Here is a 14,228-nt window from a genome sequence, read left to right on the forward strand (position 1 = left end):
CGCACAGAGAGAAATACTCACTGGAACAAGACATTAGAGAAAAGGAAGAGGCAATCAGACAGAAAACCAATGAAGTACAGGTAAGCACATGGCTGGTTTTGGAGGAATCAACCTTGTGTCACACGCAGTGCAGGGAGTTCCCAGCAGTGATGGTGGAGCAGGGCAAAGGGGGGGCACCGATGCACTCATTGGAAACTTGAGCTTTTGGGGGCTTCCAAGTGATTTTTTTTTAGTTTCTTATACCATAAGTAGTGGATTTTTTAAAAATTGAGATGTACAATTCATATAACGTAAAATCTACTGTTCTAAAGTATACAGTTCAGTGGTGTTTAGCATGTTCAGTGTGTTGCTTAACGACCACCTCTGTCTAGTTCCAGAACATCTCCATCACCCCAAAAGGGGACCCTGTCCTCATTAGCCGTCTCTCCCCATTCCCGCTCCCAGCCCCTGACAGCCACGAATCCACTTTCTGTCTCTATGGGTTTGTCCGTTCCGGACATTTCATATAAAGGGAATCATACAACATTCGGCTTTTTGTGTCTGGTTTCTTTCACTCAGCCTGAAGGACAGTCCTGCTTGGAGAGTCTCCTTGTGGGTGGTGGTGACAGCAACACTGTGGGGTCTGACTGCTGGGGCTCAAACCTGGCTCTCCTTAGCAGCTGTGTGACCTTGGGCAAGTTACTTAACATCTCTAGGCCTCGTGTGACGTTGGTAGTGAGTGGTCTGCTCTCCTGGGCGGTGGGCTGGAGCATGGGGTCTGGCATGTGCTCAGCACTCACTCGTCGTCTGGGCAGAGGGAGGCTGTGCCAGAAGCGAAATGGTCAGTGCGTGGGAGCTGCACCCTTGAAGAGACATCGGTTCCGAGATGTCTCAGGTCTGAATGAATAGAGACGGCTCTGCCGTCGTGAGGAGACTCGAGTTGTCTGTGGGGCTCTGAGAGCGTGGCTGAGCTGTGCCGCTGGGCCTGACAGTCTCTGCGTGGGGCTTCGAGTGCTCCAAGCTCAGAGCCAGGGGAGGAGGAGCGAGGCTGAGCAGTCAGCGCTGCAGCCCCCACGGCTCGGCCAGGGGACTGTGGGTGGGTGGCGCAGCCTCCCGGCCTCCGTCTTCCCACCTGGCAGTGAGGATCAGCGCCAAGAGCAGCATCTGGCCGCCGTGTGCACCGCCTGAGTGGCTGGTTCTTTCTGGGCCACCTCCTAGGGCAGCAACCTGAGCCAGGCCAGGGGAAGCAGCACCTGACTCAGTCAGGCTCATGGGGTGCTGGGCGGCCCTCTTTCCCCCTCCCCTGAGCCTGTCCGCAAAGGGGCTCTAGGATTCCATGAGATACCCAGTGGACAGATGGCATGCAGTGCCTGCCCGCCGGCTGCGGGAAATGTCCTCTGTCGTAGCTGCCGTCTGCAGGTGGGGTAGGGTGGATGCTTTGGGACTCTCATTGGTTCACGCTGTGCAGTGTCCAGGCTCTTCTTTCCTGGCTTCTCACTCTGTACACGTTGGCATCGGGGGTTGGGCCTTACATGGTCCCCTGGAATGTTTTGGATCAGAAGGCAGGGAACAGCCTGCCTCTATCATCGTGTTTTGGTTTTGTTTGGTTTTTTTTTTCTCAAATGAGTTGCATCATTTATATGACCACAGGTGAAGTGACTCTATTTTTCTGGGTGTTTGTATGTTCATCCTGTCATTTTATTCTCACCTCAGCCCTCTGATTTCCACCCTAGAACTGACCCCTCAGACACAGTTCCCTGTCACCCGTATCACCTCACCCCCATCCTTTCAGCTGTTTGGTGTGGTGGTGCTGGCCTCATCTTCCCTTTCACCTTGGCCCTGGCCCGGCTGGCCACGTGGGTCCCTGGGCAGTTCTCCCTCCCGTTGTGTCTGGGTCACTCTGCACGAGCTCTGGTTTGCATTCCCAAAGCTGGGGATCTGGGTGCCGTGATGTCCTTTGGCTCCAGGGAAACCAGTCACCGGGTCTCTGGCACCTGCTCCTGGGCGATTCTAAGAAAGCCGTTGGGTCGCTGTGATGCCTGGAGGTGCTTTCCCCTCTGGTCTGTGGCAGGCTCAGCAAGGCCACCCGAAACCCTCGCTACTGGGCTCTGACAGCGCACTCCTGCAGCCTTTGAGATGCTGGGGTCCATGTGGGCCCCGATGGCCCCTCAGAGCTGGAGGGGGCCCAGCTCCAGCCAGGCCAGCCCCTGTCCCACAGGAGCATCACGTGTACTCCAACGAGGACAGGCTCCTGCTGTTGTGTGATGGCAGCTCCTTGGTCAGGGACAGAACACTATATATATTTTAAAGTTCCTCTGTGAAAACCAGGTTTGATTTTGGTTCCTGCTGCCTTTTCCCAGATGGGTTTGGCCAGGACATCATGTGCCATGCCTGCCAGCACAGGCTGCAGGTCAGGGCCCAGCCTCGAGTAGCAGGCCTTGGTCCTCAGGTTAGTTTATGTTTGGTTTTAAGCAGTGGGAGCTTCAGTTTCAGCCCCCTCAGGCTTCCCCTTCCCCCTCCTGCCCTGGGGATCTCTCCATTTCCATGGCTACTGTCTTAGTGAGAACCTGCAGCATCTTTGCCTGGTTTACTGTTGCATTTTGTTTTTGTAACAACAGCTTCACTGAGATGTAATTCACATACTATACAATTCATCCATTTAAAGCGTATAATTCAGTGGTTTTTAGCATATGCACAGAGTTGTACAGCCATCGCCACAGTCAATTGCAGAACATTTTCATCACTCCAAAACGAAACCCCCTACCCATTAGCGATCCCCAGTCCTTCCCCAGCCCTTGGCAACCACTGATCTACATTCTTTTCTCTGGATTTTTCTGTTTGGGACATTTCATATCAATGGGATCACATACTATATGGCCTTTTGAGTCTGGCCTCTTTTCACTCAGTGTAGTTTTCAAGGTTCATTCATGTTGTTGCATGTGTCAGTGCTTCATTCCTTTTTATGACTGAATAATGCTTCAGTGTATGGTTGTTTTATTCATTGCTTCATTAGTTGATGGTTGTTTGTGTTTTTCTACTTTTTAGCTATAGCAAGTAATGCCACTGTGAATATTAATGTGCAAGTTTTTGTGTGGATATATGATTTCACTTCTCTTAGGTGTGTGTGTATATATATACATTTAAGAGTGAAGTTGCGGGTCACATGGTAACTGTATGTTTAACCCTTTGAGGAATTGCCAGACTGTTTTCCAAAGTGGCTGTACCATTTTTCATTCTCACTTTCTCCACATCCTCGCCAACACTTGGTATTTTCCATTTTTTATTATAGCCTTCCTAGTGGGTGTGGAGTGGTGTCTCATTGATGCTGTCCCTGATGTTGATGAGCATCTTTTCACGTACTTATTGGCCATTTGTGTATTTTCTCTGGAGAAAAGCTAATTCAGATCCTTTGCCCATTTTTAAATTGGGTTATTTACCTTTTTATAGTTGAGTTGTAAGAGTTCTTTATATTTTCTAGATAAATTCCCTTATCAGATAAATGATTTGCAAATATTATGTCCCCATCTTTGGGTTGTCTTTTCACTTTTTTGATGGTTGTACCCGGGCCCTCGGCAATGAAAGTGAGGAGTCCTAACCACTGGACTGCCAGGGAATTCCCTGAAGCACAAAGGTTTAAAATTTTCCAGTTATTTATTCCATTTTTTTGCTTTTGCTTTTGCTTTTGGTATCATATCCAAGAACCCATTGCCAAATCCAAGGTCACAAAGATTTACCACACATTTTCTTCTAAGAGTTTTATAGTTTTAGCTGTTACATTTAGGTCTTTGATCCATTTTGAGTGAATTTGTACGTAATGTATGAAGTAGGGGTCCAACTTCATTGTTTTGCATGTGGAGGGCCCGTTGTCCCAGAACCATTTCTTAAAGAGACTAATCTTGCCCCCACTGAATGGTCTTGGCACCGTTTTCAAAAATCCGTTGGTCGTAGACATGTGGATTTATTTCTGAACTCTCAGTCCTATCCCACTGATTTCTGCCTTTCCTTATGCCAGTATCACACTGTCTTGATTACTGTTGCTTTGCAGTAAGTTTTGAAATCGGCAAGTGTGAGTCCTCCAGCCTCGTATTTTTCAAGCTTGTTTTGGCTCTCCTGATGAGATCGGGCCCATTCCGCGTGGTGTGGCCGTAGACTGTTTTGGCTATTCTGGGTCCCTTTCGTTTCCTTATAAATTTTGGAATCTGCTTGTCAGAAGCTGGCTGGCGTTCCAGTGGGGATTGCTCTGAGTCTGTAGGTTGTCTGGGTTTTTTCTGTCTTCTCTTTGCTCAGACACCTCCCCCACTTTGACCCCAGTGCTCTTCCTAACCAGAAGCTGGCAGGTCATCTTCCCATGGGCTTTTCCATGGCTACGGTAGGCCTGACCCTCCTTCCTCCTTCGTCTCCCCCTTCCCCATCACTTGTCCTTCCCTCAGATGTGGCAAACCCACATTCCCTACTCTGCCATTAGCTTCCTATCAGACATTCATTGTTAGCTCTCCCAAACTTGTCGGACTTGAGGTCTGTTCTTAAAGGTCGGGGACAAGGAGACTGGGGAGCAGAGAACCTAGCCCCCCAAAATAGCTCAGAGGTGTGTTTTGGCTGTTGAGAGAGGAGAGAGAGAGCCGTGATTTTTTTGTCCTCAAAGCAGGGAGAGGGAGACCCTGCACCTCCTTCGAGTTTTCTTCTGAAATGACGTCAGCCACCAGCAGCCCCGGCCAGCCCTGGGGATTGGCCTCACCACTCCTGTCCTCCCTGACCGCCCAACAGTCCCCTCAAGTCCGCCCCTTCCTTTGATACCCACGGCCACAACCTCACCCAGGCTGCCATCACCTCTCCCTCGGCCCCAGCTTGAGTCCCCTCCCCACTGTCAGCCCCATAGGCCATGCTCTCCCCTCCCATCCCATCCCTGCTTTAGTTATCTATCTTACAGGTAGGTAAGACATCCCATAAGACATTCGCCTGGTTGAAAATGGACGCCTCCTGCCCTCCCCTGTACCTGCAGAGGTGTAGTCCATCAGCTCCCATGAGGCCTTCCAGGAAGGTCATGTGTGTGTGTGTCAGGAGAGACGTCTGTGCATATTCCCCCCTTCCTGATTGCACAAATGCCACTGTGCCTCACATGTGTGCTCTGCTGCATGCCTCGTTCATTTCACATTATAACTCGGTTACAAGGTGGAGTGTCCCTCAGGGTGGGCTGTGCTACAAGACCAGCCAACTCCGCCTGTGGAAGTTTGCATTGTTGACAGATCTTGCCATCACAAACATTGCACGTTTTCACTTGCGCCATCCCCCTCTAGGATCCTTTCCCTAGAAGTCTAACAGTCGAGTCTGAAGACACCCGCACTGGTCATCTCGTTAGATACAGCCCACGTGGAGGAGCTTTAGCAGCTGAGAATCATCATGTCCTGCTCCCATTTTAGATGTCTGCAGGGGCTTCCTGCTGCAGAAGCCAGTGCCGTCTTTGGCATGGCCTGTGGGGCCTCTGGTGCCCTCGGCCCGCTTTCCTTTGATCCAGCTGGAGCACGGCACCCCTTTCTCTTTGGGGTCCTCTGCGGCCCCGTCCACTCTTCACATTCCTGGCTCTTTTCCTGGCTACCACCTGCTCGTCCTTTGGGTTCGTCGAAGTGGTGCTTCCTTGAGCTCTTGTCCACCTGTGCAGCATCAGTATGGTCTCCCCATGCCCCCGTGACTCTGACTGACAGTCTGACCCATGCTATCCCATGTTCGTCTCAGTTCGTGTCTGGGTGATGCCCTTCCCGCCCCAATGATGACCACATGTCACTGGAGAGCTCTTCTTGCCAGGAGCCCAGCCCCACTCCTGGTGCCTGGCCTCTCTTAGGCCATCAGTAAGTATTTGCTGAGGGACTTAGTGAGAGATTCAGCTGGGGCCACCACACTGAGATGTGTGTGGTATTCCCTGTGGAGTGTGCGGTTTTGTAGGACATCTTGGGGGCTCCAGCCCAGGCTGAGACAGTGTTAGCTTGGACGTGCCCCATGTGAACAAGTCTCGAGTAAATTCATGCCACCCTCCCCTAGGAATTGCAAAATGATTTAGACCGGGAAACAAGCAGTTTGCAAGAGCTGGAAGCTCAGAAACAGGACGCCCAAGACCGCCTGGACGAAATGGATCAGCAAAAGGCCAAGCTCCGAGACATGCTGAGTGACGTCAGGCAGAAGTGCCAGGATGAGACCCAGATGGTAAGTCATCATCCCCCCCTCTCCCCGCTGAGCCCAGCAGGGGAAGGAGGCTTCTTACAGGCTTCCCTGAGCTCACCATGACCGTCTCAGCTCAAGGCTGAGATGTCTACTGGTTTAATAGAGTAGTTGAACGTATCATGTGGAAAAGTGTCCAAGCATTTGTGGCCTGACCTCAGTCTCATCCACCATGTTACATGTATAAGCATGAACCCGTGTGTGCACACCACCCTGACCCATGCCCCACAGCACGGTGTGGGCACGTGTCTCCCCTCCCCTGGTGTCTTAGCTGCTTGTTACAAACCAGGGAGGCTGCAGCTTCAGCAGACTGTAAAACCCTTACATCCTGGTCTGAGGCCTCTTGTGGGGACATTCAGCCCCAGGGGACAGACAGATTGCCTATGCTTGTCCCGGGTGTGGAGAGGGGTCCATGTAAAGGAAGCCAGGCGTCGGGCTTTCAGGCTGGTGTCCTCTTCCCTGGGTCAGCTTGTTTCAAGAACATGAGCCAGAATTCTTCCTCGAAGTCGTGTTTCATCTCTTTTCAGATTTCCTCACTGAAGACTCAGATCCAGTCCCAGGAATCCGACCTCAAGTCCCAGGAAGACGACCTGAACCGGGCCAAATCTGAGCTGAACCGACTGCAGCAGGAGGAGACGCAGCTGGAGCAGAGCATTCAGGCTGGGAAAGTTCAACTGGAAACCATCATCAAGTCCCTGAAATCCACGCAAGACGAAATCAACCAGGTATCTCCGAGGGAGTGGGGCGGGGCCTGCCACCACTGGCTGTGGCCGGGGGTTTCTGGGGTCTCCTGCCAAGCGGGGTGGCTGCCACGAGCAAAGCAGTCACAGAGGGGTGTGCGACCAGCGGTCCCAGGTGTCTGCGCCGCAGTAGTTGTTTTCTTTGCTCTCACCCACCTCCCTTTCTTCTTGGAAGCCTTCATTCAGCCTGAAGGTGAAGTGCTGAGAACCCCCCCAGCGTGCGTTCCACCATCGTGTTGACTTTGGCCTGGTGGTGTCTGCTTTGCCTCACCGGCCTTCCACTTCCCTGCCTGAGTGCACATCATTTTTGTGGAGCGGGTGGGGTCTGGGTGAGGACATTAAGTTAACTCATTTGGAGAGAGCCTTGGGTTCAGGACATGCTCTCCCCAACCTTGGTCCTTGTACAAGCAAGAGGGACAGAGTCCAAGACACCTTCCAGCACCCGTCTGTCCCCATGTATTGATAGTTCGAAGACCAGCACACCGAGGAGGCCCCATCCTCTCAGGAGCATCGCCCCACATGGGCCCCTGTCCAAGTACCCCTCCCTGTCCCGCTCTGGGGTGAAGGCCTTGAGGCCTGTGGCCGCTGCCCACCAGCAGAGGAAGAGCTCTTTTCCTGCTCCCCTGTATGTAACGGCTAAAGGCCTCCTTGCTCGCCCTCGAGTGTCCCACCTACAGAGTGAGGGTGATGTTTGTTAGACCTTGGCAGTATCTAAATGCGTGTTCGTGCTTCCTTTCTTTTGACTGACTTGATCTCTTTGCTCTTTTTGCCAGTTTACTGGCAAAAGTTGATCACAAACTCAAATCTCAGGGATTTAATGCCATATATTGTGCTTTTTTGTTAATTAATACCTGTAGGGTTATCTTATGTCTTTTCCCTCCCAGCCTTTGGAGTTTATAAAACATAGGTAGGAGCCAAGACATAAATGTATGTTAGTGATAATGATAACGATATTAAAAATGATAGCTGCTGCTTATTAAGGCCCACCCTGCCGGACACCGCAAGAGGGGTTTTACCCGTCATTTCCAGGGCTCCATCTTGGAGAAGAGGAAACAGAGAGGTTAGATCACCAGTGCATATGAGACAGTTAAGATAAAGCTGGGGTCTGTCTGACGTCACAGATTGCCTTCCTTCCCCTGGCCTCACGTGCCTCCTCCAGGAACAAGGAGGAGCAAATGGGGTAATAAAATCCCACGAAGGAAGGTGACCGCTGAACATCACTTTGAATAGATTGTGCATCTGGATTTTGTCCCATTCCACTTCCTTCCGAGTCGCCAAATGTCTGAACACTTGCCTTTCTCAGGGACCGCCTGGGGCAGCAGAAGGGTCTCGTCTTGGTTTACAAGTGGTCTCGCGTCTCATAAACATGGCAACAGGGATTGTCTAGTCCGTAGATGGGTAATTCAGTTACCATCGTGAATCGTCCGGGGTTGGATGTTAGGAGAAAAAAATGTGTTGCCTAATACTTTTTTCCTAAACCCTACTTGATGCCAACAATGTCTTTATTGTACAGGCAAGAAGCAAGCTTTCCCAGCTGCACGAAAGCCACCAGGAAGCCCAGAGGAGTCTGGAGCAGTATGATGAGGTGCTCGACGGGGCCCACGGCGCCAGTTTGACCAACTTAGCAGAGCTGAGCGAGGGCGTCTCCCTGACAGAGAGGGGCGGTTTTGGAGCCATGGTAAAGGTTGAATAAATGTAAATGTAAAGGTCCCGGCCCCACACTGGGATCAGAGAAGGCCCTGCCCGCTTGATCCAGCACTTGCCAGCCTCGATTCTGTTCAAGTGCAGGGTGTTTCTTGTTTTCGCTGCTGCTTTGCGTGTCCCCACCAGCCCTGCAGCCTGGCGTCCGGGGCCACACTCCATCCTGGTGTCTGGGACAAAGCCAAGGATAGGCCTGAATCCTTTCTAAGACCAGTTTGTAAAGACCTCCATCTCCGTGAGCTGATCACCCAAATTTGGAGGACTTCCCAAACTTAACCAAAATTGGATCAACTCTCATACATTGTGAAACCCCGCATCCTACTAATTGGGAGTTTGGAGGAATGTGTGTGTGTGTGTGTGTGTGTGTTTCTGTGTTTCTACAAGGAGCACCTTGAAAATCACACGTATAGGTAAAGATCAAGAACAATGACAGCCCTCCTGGGGTGTTGCTGTATCACCTATGAATTGGCCTCTCTCCTGAAATCTTGGTTACGTTTGAGACTTTGGCACTTGGGTTCAAACCTCATGACCCTGGGGGTGCTGGTGAAGGCCCGAGAGAGGCCGTTGGCCTCTTAGGTTTCTGCAGGCCTTCAGGCTGCTGACATCCAGCAGTGTTACTTTGTCCTTTGTTCCTGCCAGAGTTGGCCGTAGCAGCCCTGAGCCCTGGCGTGTGCCGTTTTGCAGTTTACTCTGGCTGACGAGAGTGTCTTTGTGCATCTCTGTGCTGTTGCGGGAGCCAGTGGGATGCTGTTGGTCTCCGTGGTTTCGTCGTGCTCTGCTCCCAAAGCCTTTCACCGCACGCCCCGCACTGCCATCTCTCTCTCCCAGGCTCTTGCTCCTGGCCCTGTTTGCCTCATGGATTCCTTCCCCTCCTTGTAATAATTCAGCCTCTCTGTCTCTCTTCATGTGAGACTCGGCTCTTTCTGTGCATTTCTTGACATGTTTCTTTTCTCAGTAGCCAAGTGCTCAGTCCCAAGGATTTATGGGGAAGCTTACGCCTCCTCCCCCCGGATTGCAGAAGACCTGTTGGTGTTCTCATCTGTCTCCTGTCTCTGGCCGTCACTGCCTCCCTCCGCCATTCACACATTCCTTTCCTCAGGGAATTGTAAACGAGTGAATTCCATATCTGCTCCTGGGCCCGCTGTCAGCTTCGTCAGCTTTACCGTCTACATAGAGACTGTGAACGTTCCTTCTTCCTGAACCGAGTGAGGCAGAATTTCCTGCTTGGCTGTCTGTCTCAGAGTGTGCGTTTCAGCTTCTTAGCCCTGCTCTGATTCTTCCCTCTGTCACTGGTGCCCTCACACGGCTCTTGGCTTGCCCTGTTCCGTCTTAGTTCATGGAACAGCTCACTTTTAAACCCTCTCGCAGGCTTTGATAAGTTTGGTTTCCTTGGATAAAAAGTTGACAGTGAAGTGGCAGTTTGAAAGCAGCATGGGACTTCCCTCCCCTCTCCTGCCCCCCACAGATTTTTTTACCTTTATTTTTATTCATCTCATTAGCGGGCACAGTTTACATGATAGTCAGTTCATCTTGAAATGTCGACGTCGCATATGTTACGTAGAAACTCAAAACCAGTGTTTGAGAGAAAAACTATTTTTATCTTGTTGTACAAATACAGTTTTTAAAGCACTTTTTGGTTTGTTTCCATTTCTTAATAAACACTTTGAAGAGGGCTTTTTGTTTACTCCTGGACATTTCAGGACTGCTCCGGAGGAGAGGGACCTCTCTTAGTTCTCTTTGAGGGGATGAAAGTGAGGAGTTTAGTTTCTTGAGAACAAGTGTAACCAAAGAGGTGCGTCTAGAACTTTCTAAGTCTGGACGGTTTTACTAAAGTTACTAAGTTTAGTGTTAGGCTCACATGATTTTACTTTGTCCAAGACAGCAGGATTCTTAAAGCCATATTTATTTCTTATCTGTCATCCACTGATGAGAATACTGGCCTCTTGTCCTTGGAGTCAGCACTCGGCCAACCGGTCTACTAGAGAGAAGGTAATAAATCATCCCAGCCTTCAGTCTCGCCGAGAACTCATCATGAAAGAAGGGCTTGTCTGTCACATCCAGCCCCTGGAGTGCTGGAGCCAGTTTTATTGACTCTCCAGAGCCGATTATTAAATAGGAATTTTGTAAGCTGTTATTCAACCTTTGGTAACTGGACGTCAACCATGGTGGGAGTAGCTACACCATGGGAACTGGCAGAGGCTAACAATCAGGGCTTTTTTTTTTTCCCCCAGAGCGCTGGTTCACCAGCACACCACTGCCTAGCCCCCATCTAAAGGGAAGGAACGTCACAGAATGTCACCTAGATGCCCTTTCAGAGTTGTCATGTCTGTTTCCCAAGAAGTGCAGTGATTAAGACCAGAACTCATTGTTCGAGGTGTTCTCCCTCTGCCACGGGTGGGATCGTTCACCCCGTGCTTGGCAGCTGCACTTGCGTCTCCCAAGCGGGCAGACGGCTCCGTGCTCATTGGCAGGAGGTCAGTGGATGGTGGAGTTTACGGCCTCTCTGCACCAGGGGAAATCTAGTTTTCTGCTCTGGATCTGTGAAATGGAATCCAAACCACCTGTGGTTACCCTAACCACATGAATCCTGCCGGGGTCTTCTTAGGCTTCTCCTTTGAAGGGGAGGGAGTGGTTGCTGCCTTAGGCAAACAGTTGCTCCTGAGAGAGAGATTGCAGACTTGACTTTCCGCTCAGGGGATTTCGGGCCAGACCCCCCAGGATCAGTCTCTTCTCTGCCATTGTCCACTGTTATTTGTCAGTCTTCCAAGTGGCAATTGAAAACATTATAAAAACAAAAACAAAACAACACAACCCATTTGTACTTCAGTGCTAATTAAAAACTAAACAGAAGCTTCCACACTGAGGCCAAGTTGTCATTCTTAACTCACTACTTTATCCACCTCATACATCATCTCTCTCTGTTCTTCTGGAACAGATACGTTCCTTCCCCCGGGCTGCAGTGCGAGAGGTTTATCTTCCACACCGGCCTCCTGGCTTCCTTAGATTATGACTTCTCCATCATGTTGATCTGTGTCTCAGAACCCCATTGGGTGCTTGCTGGCGCGGGCATGTCACAGTAGTTAGCAGTACGACGTCCTTACTGAGTCCTTGCCCTGCTATCAGACACAGTTCTTGCAGACATCGGTACTTACTTGCCTAAGAACTGGCTTATTTTCCCCACCTTGGGAAACCCTGTGGTTGGAGGCTCCAGATAATCTTTCTCAGGTAAGGAAAATCGTTCCGTATTCATCAGAGGGCAGGGGTGTTGGTCAGTCCTTCCGAAGCCTTGGGCTTCCTGTTAGCCTGGTGCCTCTGAGATCCGTCCTGCTCCCTGAAGTCAACTGGCCCAGGGTGGTAGGAGCCTCGTCAGGAATCTTCCTTTGGCCCCTTTGACGTCATTGCCCTGTATTTTCACGGAAGCCCAGCTCTTTAATCATTTGGTTTTGGTCAGTTGGAATAATGGCTGAGTTTGCCAGCCCCGAGGATGCTGACACATTTGCCAGATTCAGTGAGGATGTTGTGCTTTTTAACATCATAGTGAAACCTTCATGTTTTCACTGAGGGTGTGTCTTCATTAACCAAAATATCTCAGTATTTCTGAACCAAGTACACCGGCCCTATGTGTACTGTGAAGCCTCTCCCCAGCCCTTTCAGGTCATTTTCCACTATAAAGACGTGCTCTTCAAACGCCAGTTTTTTTCCCTTCTGATTTAAATATTCTTGTTTGTTTCTAGAAATAAGCACTTTAAAAAAAAAATGCAAAGTGTTGCACATGCTCTAGTAGTTCTAACTGCGTAAGCACTCATTTCCTCTCAGGATGCAAATAGCCAGCATGTTTCTTGGTGTGGAAACAGCATTTTTGAAAATGCCCACGTAGGTAACACACTCTGAGGAGGTGTTTGAGGGAGGCACACCTTTGGACAAGGCCTCCGGCTGCAGTCGTCGGTGGCTCGTTACATTTTCTTTCTGACATTTCCAAAAACATGACTTTTTTTCTGACTCGATTTTTTTGTTTTAATTGTGGCAAAAGGCACGTAATGTAGAATTTACCATCTTAACCATTTTTCATTGTACAGTTCAGTAGTGTTAAGTTTATTCACATGGTACCACTAAGCGCCAGAACTTTTTCATACCCATTAAACAGTAACTCCCCCTCCCCACTCCCCCAGTCCCTGGCACCCACTATTCTGCTTTCTGTCTCTATGAATTTGATGTCTCTAGGGACTTCATGTAAGTAGAATCACACAATATTTGTCTTCTTGTGACTGGCTTCTTTCACTTAGCATAATGTGTTCAGGGTTCATCTGTGTTGCATGTGTCAGAATTTCCTTTTTAAGGCTGAATAGTATTCCATTGTATGTACATACCACATTTTGCTTATTCATTCATCCATCAGTAGACGCTTGGGTTGCTTCCACTCAATGATTTTTAAATAAACTTTTTAATTTTAGAAGACTTATAGAAAAGTTGCAGAGATGGTACAGAGAGTTCCCATGTACCCCACACCCAGCTTCTCCTATTATTAACATCTTGTATGGTACATTTATCATAACTAATGAGCCATTGTCGACATGTTGTCATTAACTAAAGTCCATCTTCTATGGTTTTTTAAAAAAATTACTCTCTTTAGGATCACATCATTTACAGGGAAAATATACCAGTTAGGTATAGAATTCTGTACTTTGCTTCAAATCTGAAATAATTAAATTCCTGTCCTGTCTCTTCACAAAATTATAGGACGATCCTTTCAAAAATAAAGCCTTGTTATTTAGCAACAACACCCAAGAATTGCATCCGGATCCTTTTCAGGCAGAAGACCCCTTCAAATCTGACCCATTTAAAGGAGCCGATCCCTTCAAAGGTATCTCATTTGGCACCCACTTTATCATTGAAAGGCTGTTTTGTGCCCCCTAGGGTTGTCCAGTGACTAGAACAGTTAGGAGGAAAGAAATTCTTTGAGCCTAATGGGCCTCTTGAGTTTTTCACCCCACCTGGTTATCTAAAGAGCTGTGGTGTTGAGGGGAGGGGGTGGGAAGAGCTCCAGGCTCACCAAGAGACATCCACGTTCAAGGGTGGCCTGCTTGACCCTGAGACTCTGCATGCTTCAGTTCCCATCCACCTCTCGGGATTGATAAGATAATCAGACGTAGTGGTGATTATGGAACCACCTAGTAAACAGCAGATCCCCACGTAAACATCTAAGGTCTTAACGTGGTGAGTTCATCTGGATCCACACACGAGTCAAGAATAAGAAGAATTCTAGAAACAAGATTTCCTAAGTTTCTTCAGTTTTTGCAGAGCAAAACAGTATTTCCAAGAAGGCTATCTGTACTTTTCTGAGAAAAATACCAGGGCAGGGAGAGGGCAGAGGGAGTGCCTTTCCAGTTTCAGATTTGGAGTGGAAGCACCTTAGTTCTGAGAGATGAGTCAGGCAGTCCCGAAACTCAGATGTACCATGCGGCTGAGGATGGGGCAGCTCCGGGGTCCCAGGTTCTTGGAGCCCTGGGAAGTGACGGGGAGGCACGGGGGTGAGACAGGAGAGTAAAGCACTGTGTAGAAAGAGAGAGTGAATTCAGCCGTGCCCTACACTTTCCTTGA

The 14,228-nt window shown here is 49.5% G+C and overlaps 1 protein-coding gene across 31 annotated transcripts in view; it reads left to right on the forward strand.

The window, feature by feature from the left end:
- The window catches only part of EPS15L1 (epidermal growth factor receptor pathway substrate 15 like 1), a 99,727-nt gene that overhangs the window by 50,295 nt on the left and 35,204 nt on the right, over positions 1-14,228 (forward strand). For 30 of the 31 annotated variants that reach the window (XR_007476171.1, XR_004475559.2, XR_004475560.2 and 27 more), the window contains 5 exons: positions 8-80; positions 6,013-6,174; positions 6,717-6,914; positions 8,443-8,607; positions 13,368-13,491. Coding sequence is in view for 28 of the 31 variants with exons in the window: in XM_033401534.2 (XP_033257425.1) it covers positions 8-80; positions 6,013-6,174; positions 6,717-6,914; positions 8,443-8,607; positions 13,368-13,491 (722 nt within the window). In the remaining 3 variants the exon portion in view is untranslated. The remainder of the gene's footprint in view (positions 1-7; positions 81-6,012; positions 6,175-6,716; positions 6,915-8,442; positions 8,608-13,367; positions 13,492-14,228) is intronic. The other variant, XM_033401538.2, reaches the window with a different exon arrangement.

This window comes from Orcinus orca, chromosome 3 (genome assembly GCF_937001465.1).
Source record: "Orcinus orca chromosome 3, mOrcOrc1.1, whole genome shotgun sequence".
NCBI lineage: Eukaryota > Metazoa > Chordata > Mammalia > Artiodactyla > Delphinidae > Orcinus > Orcinus orca.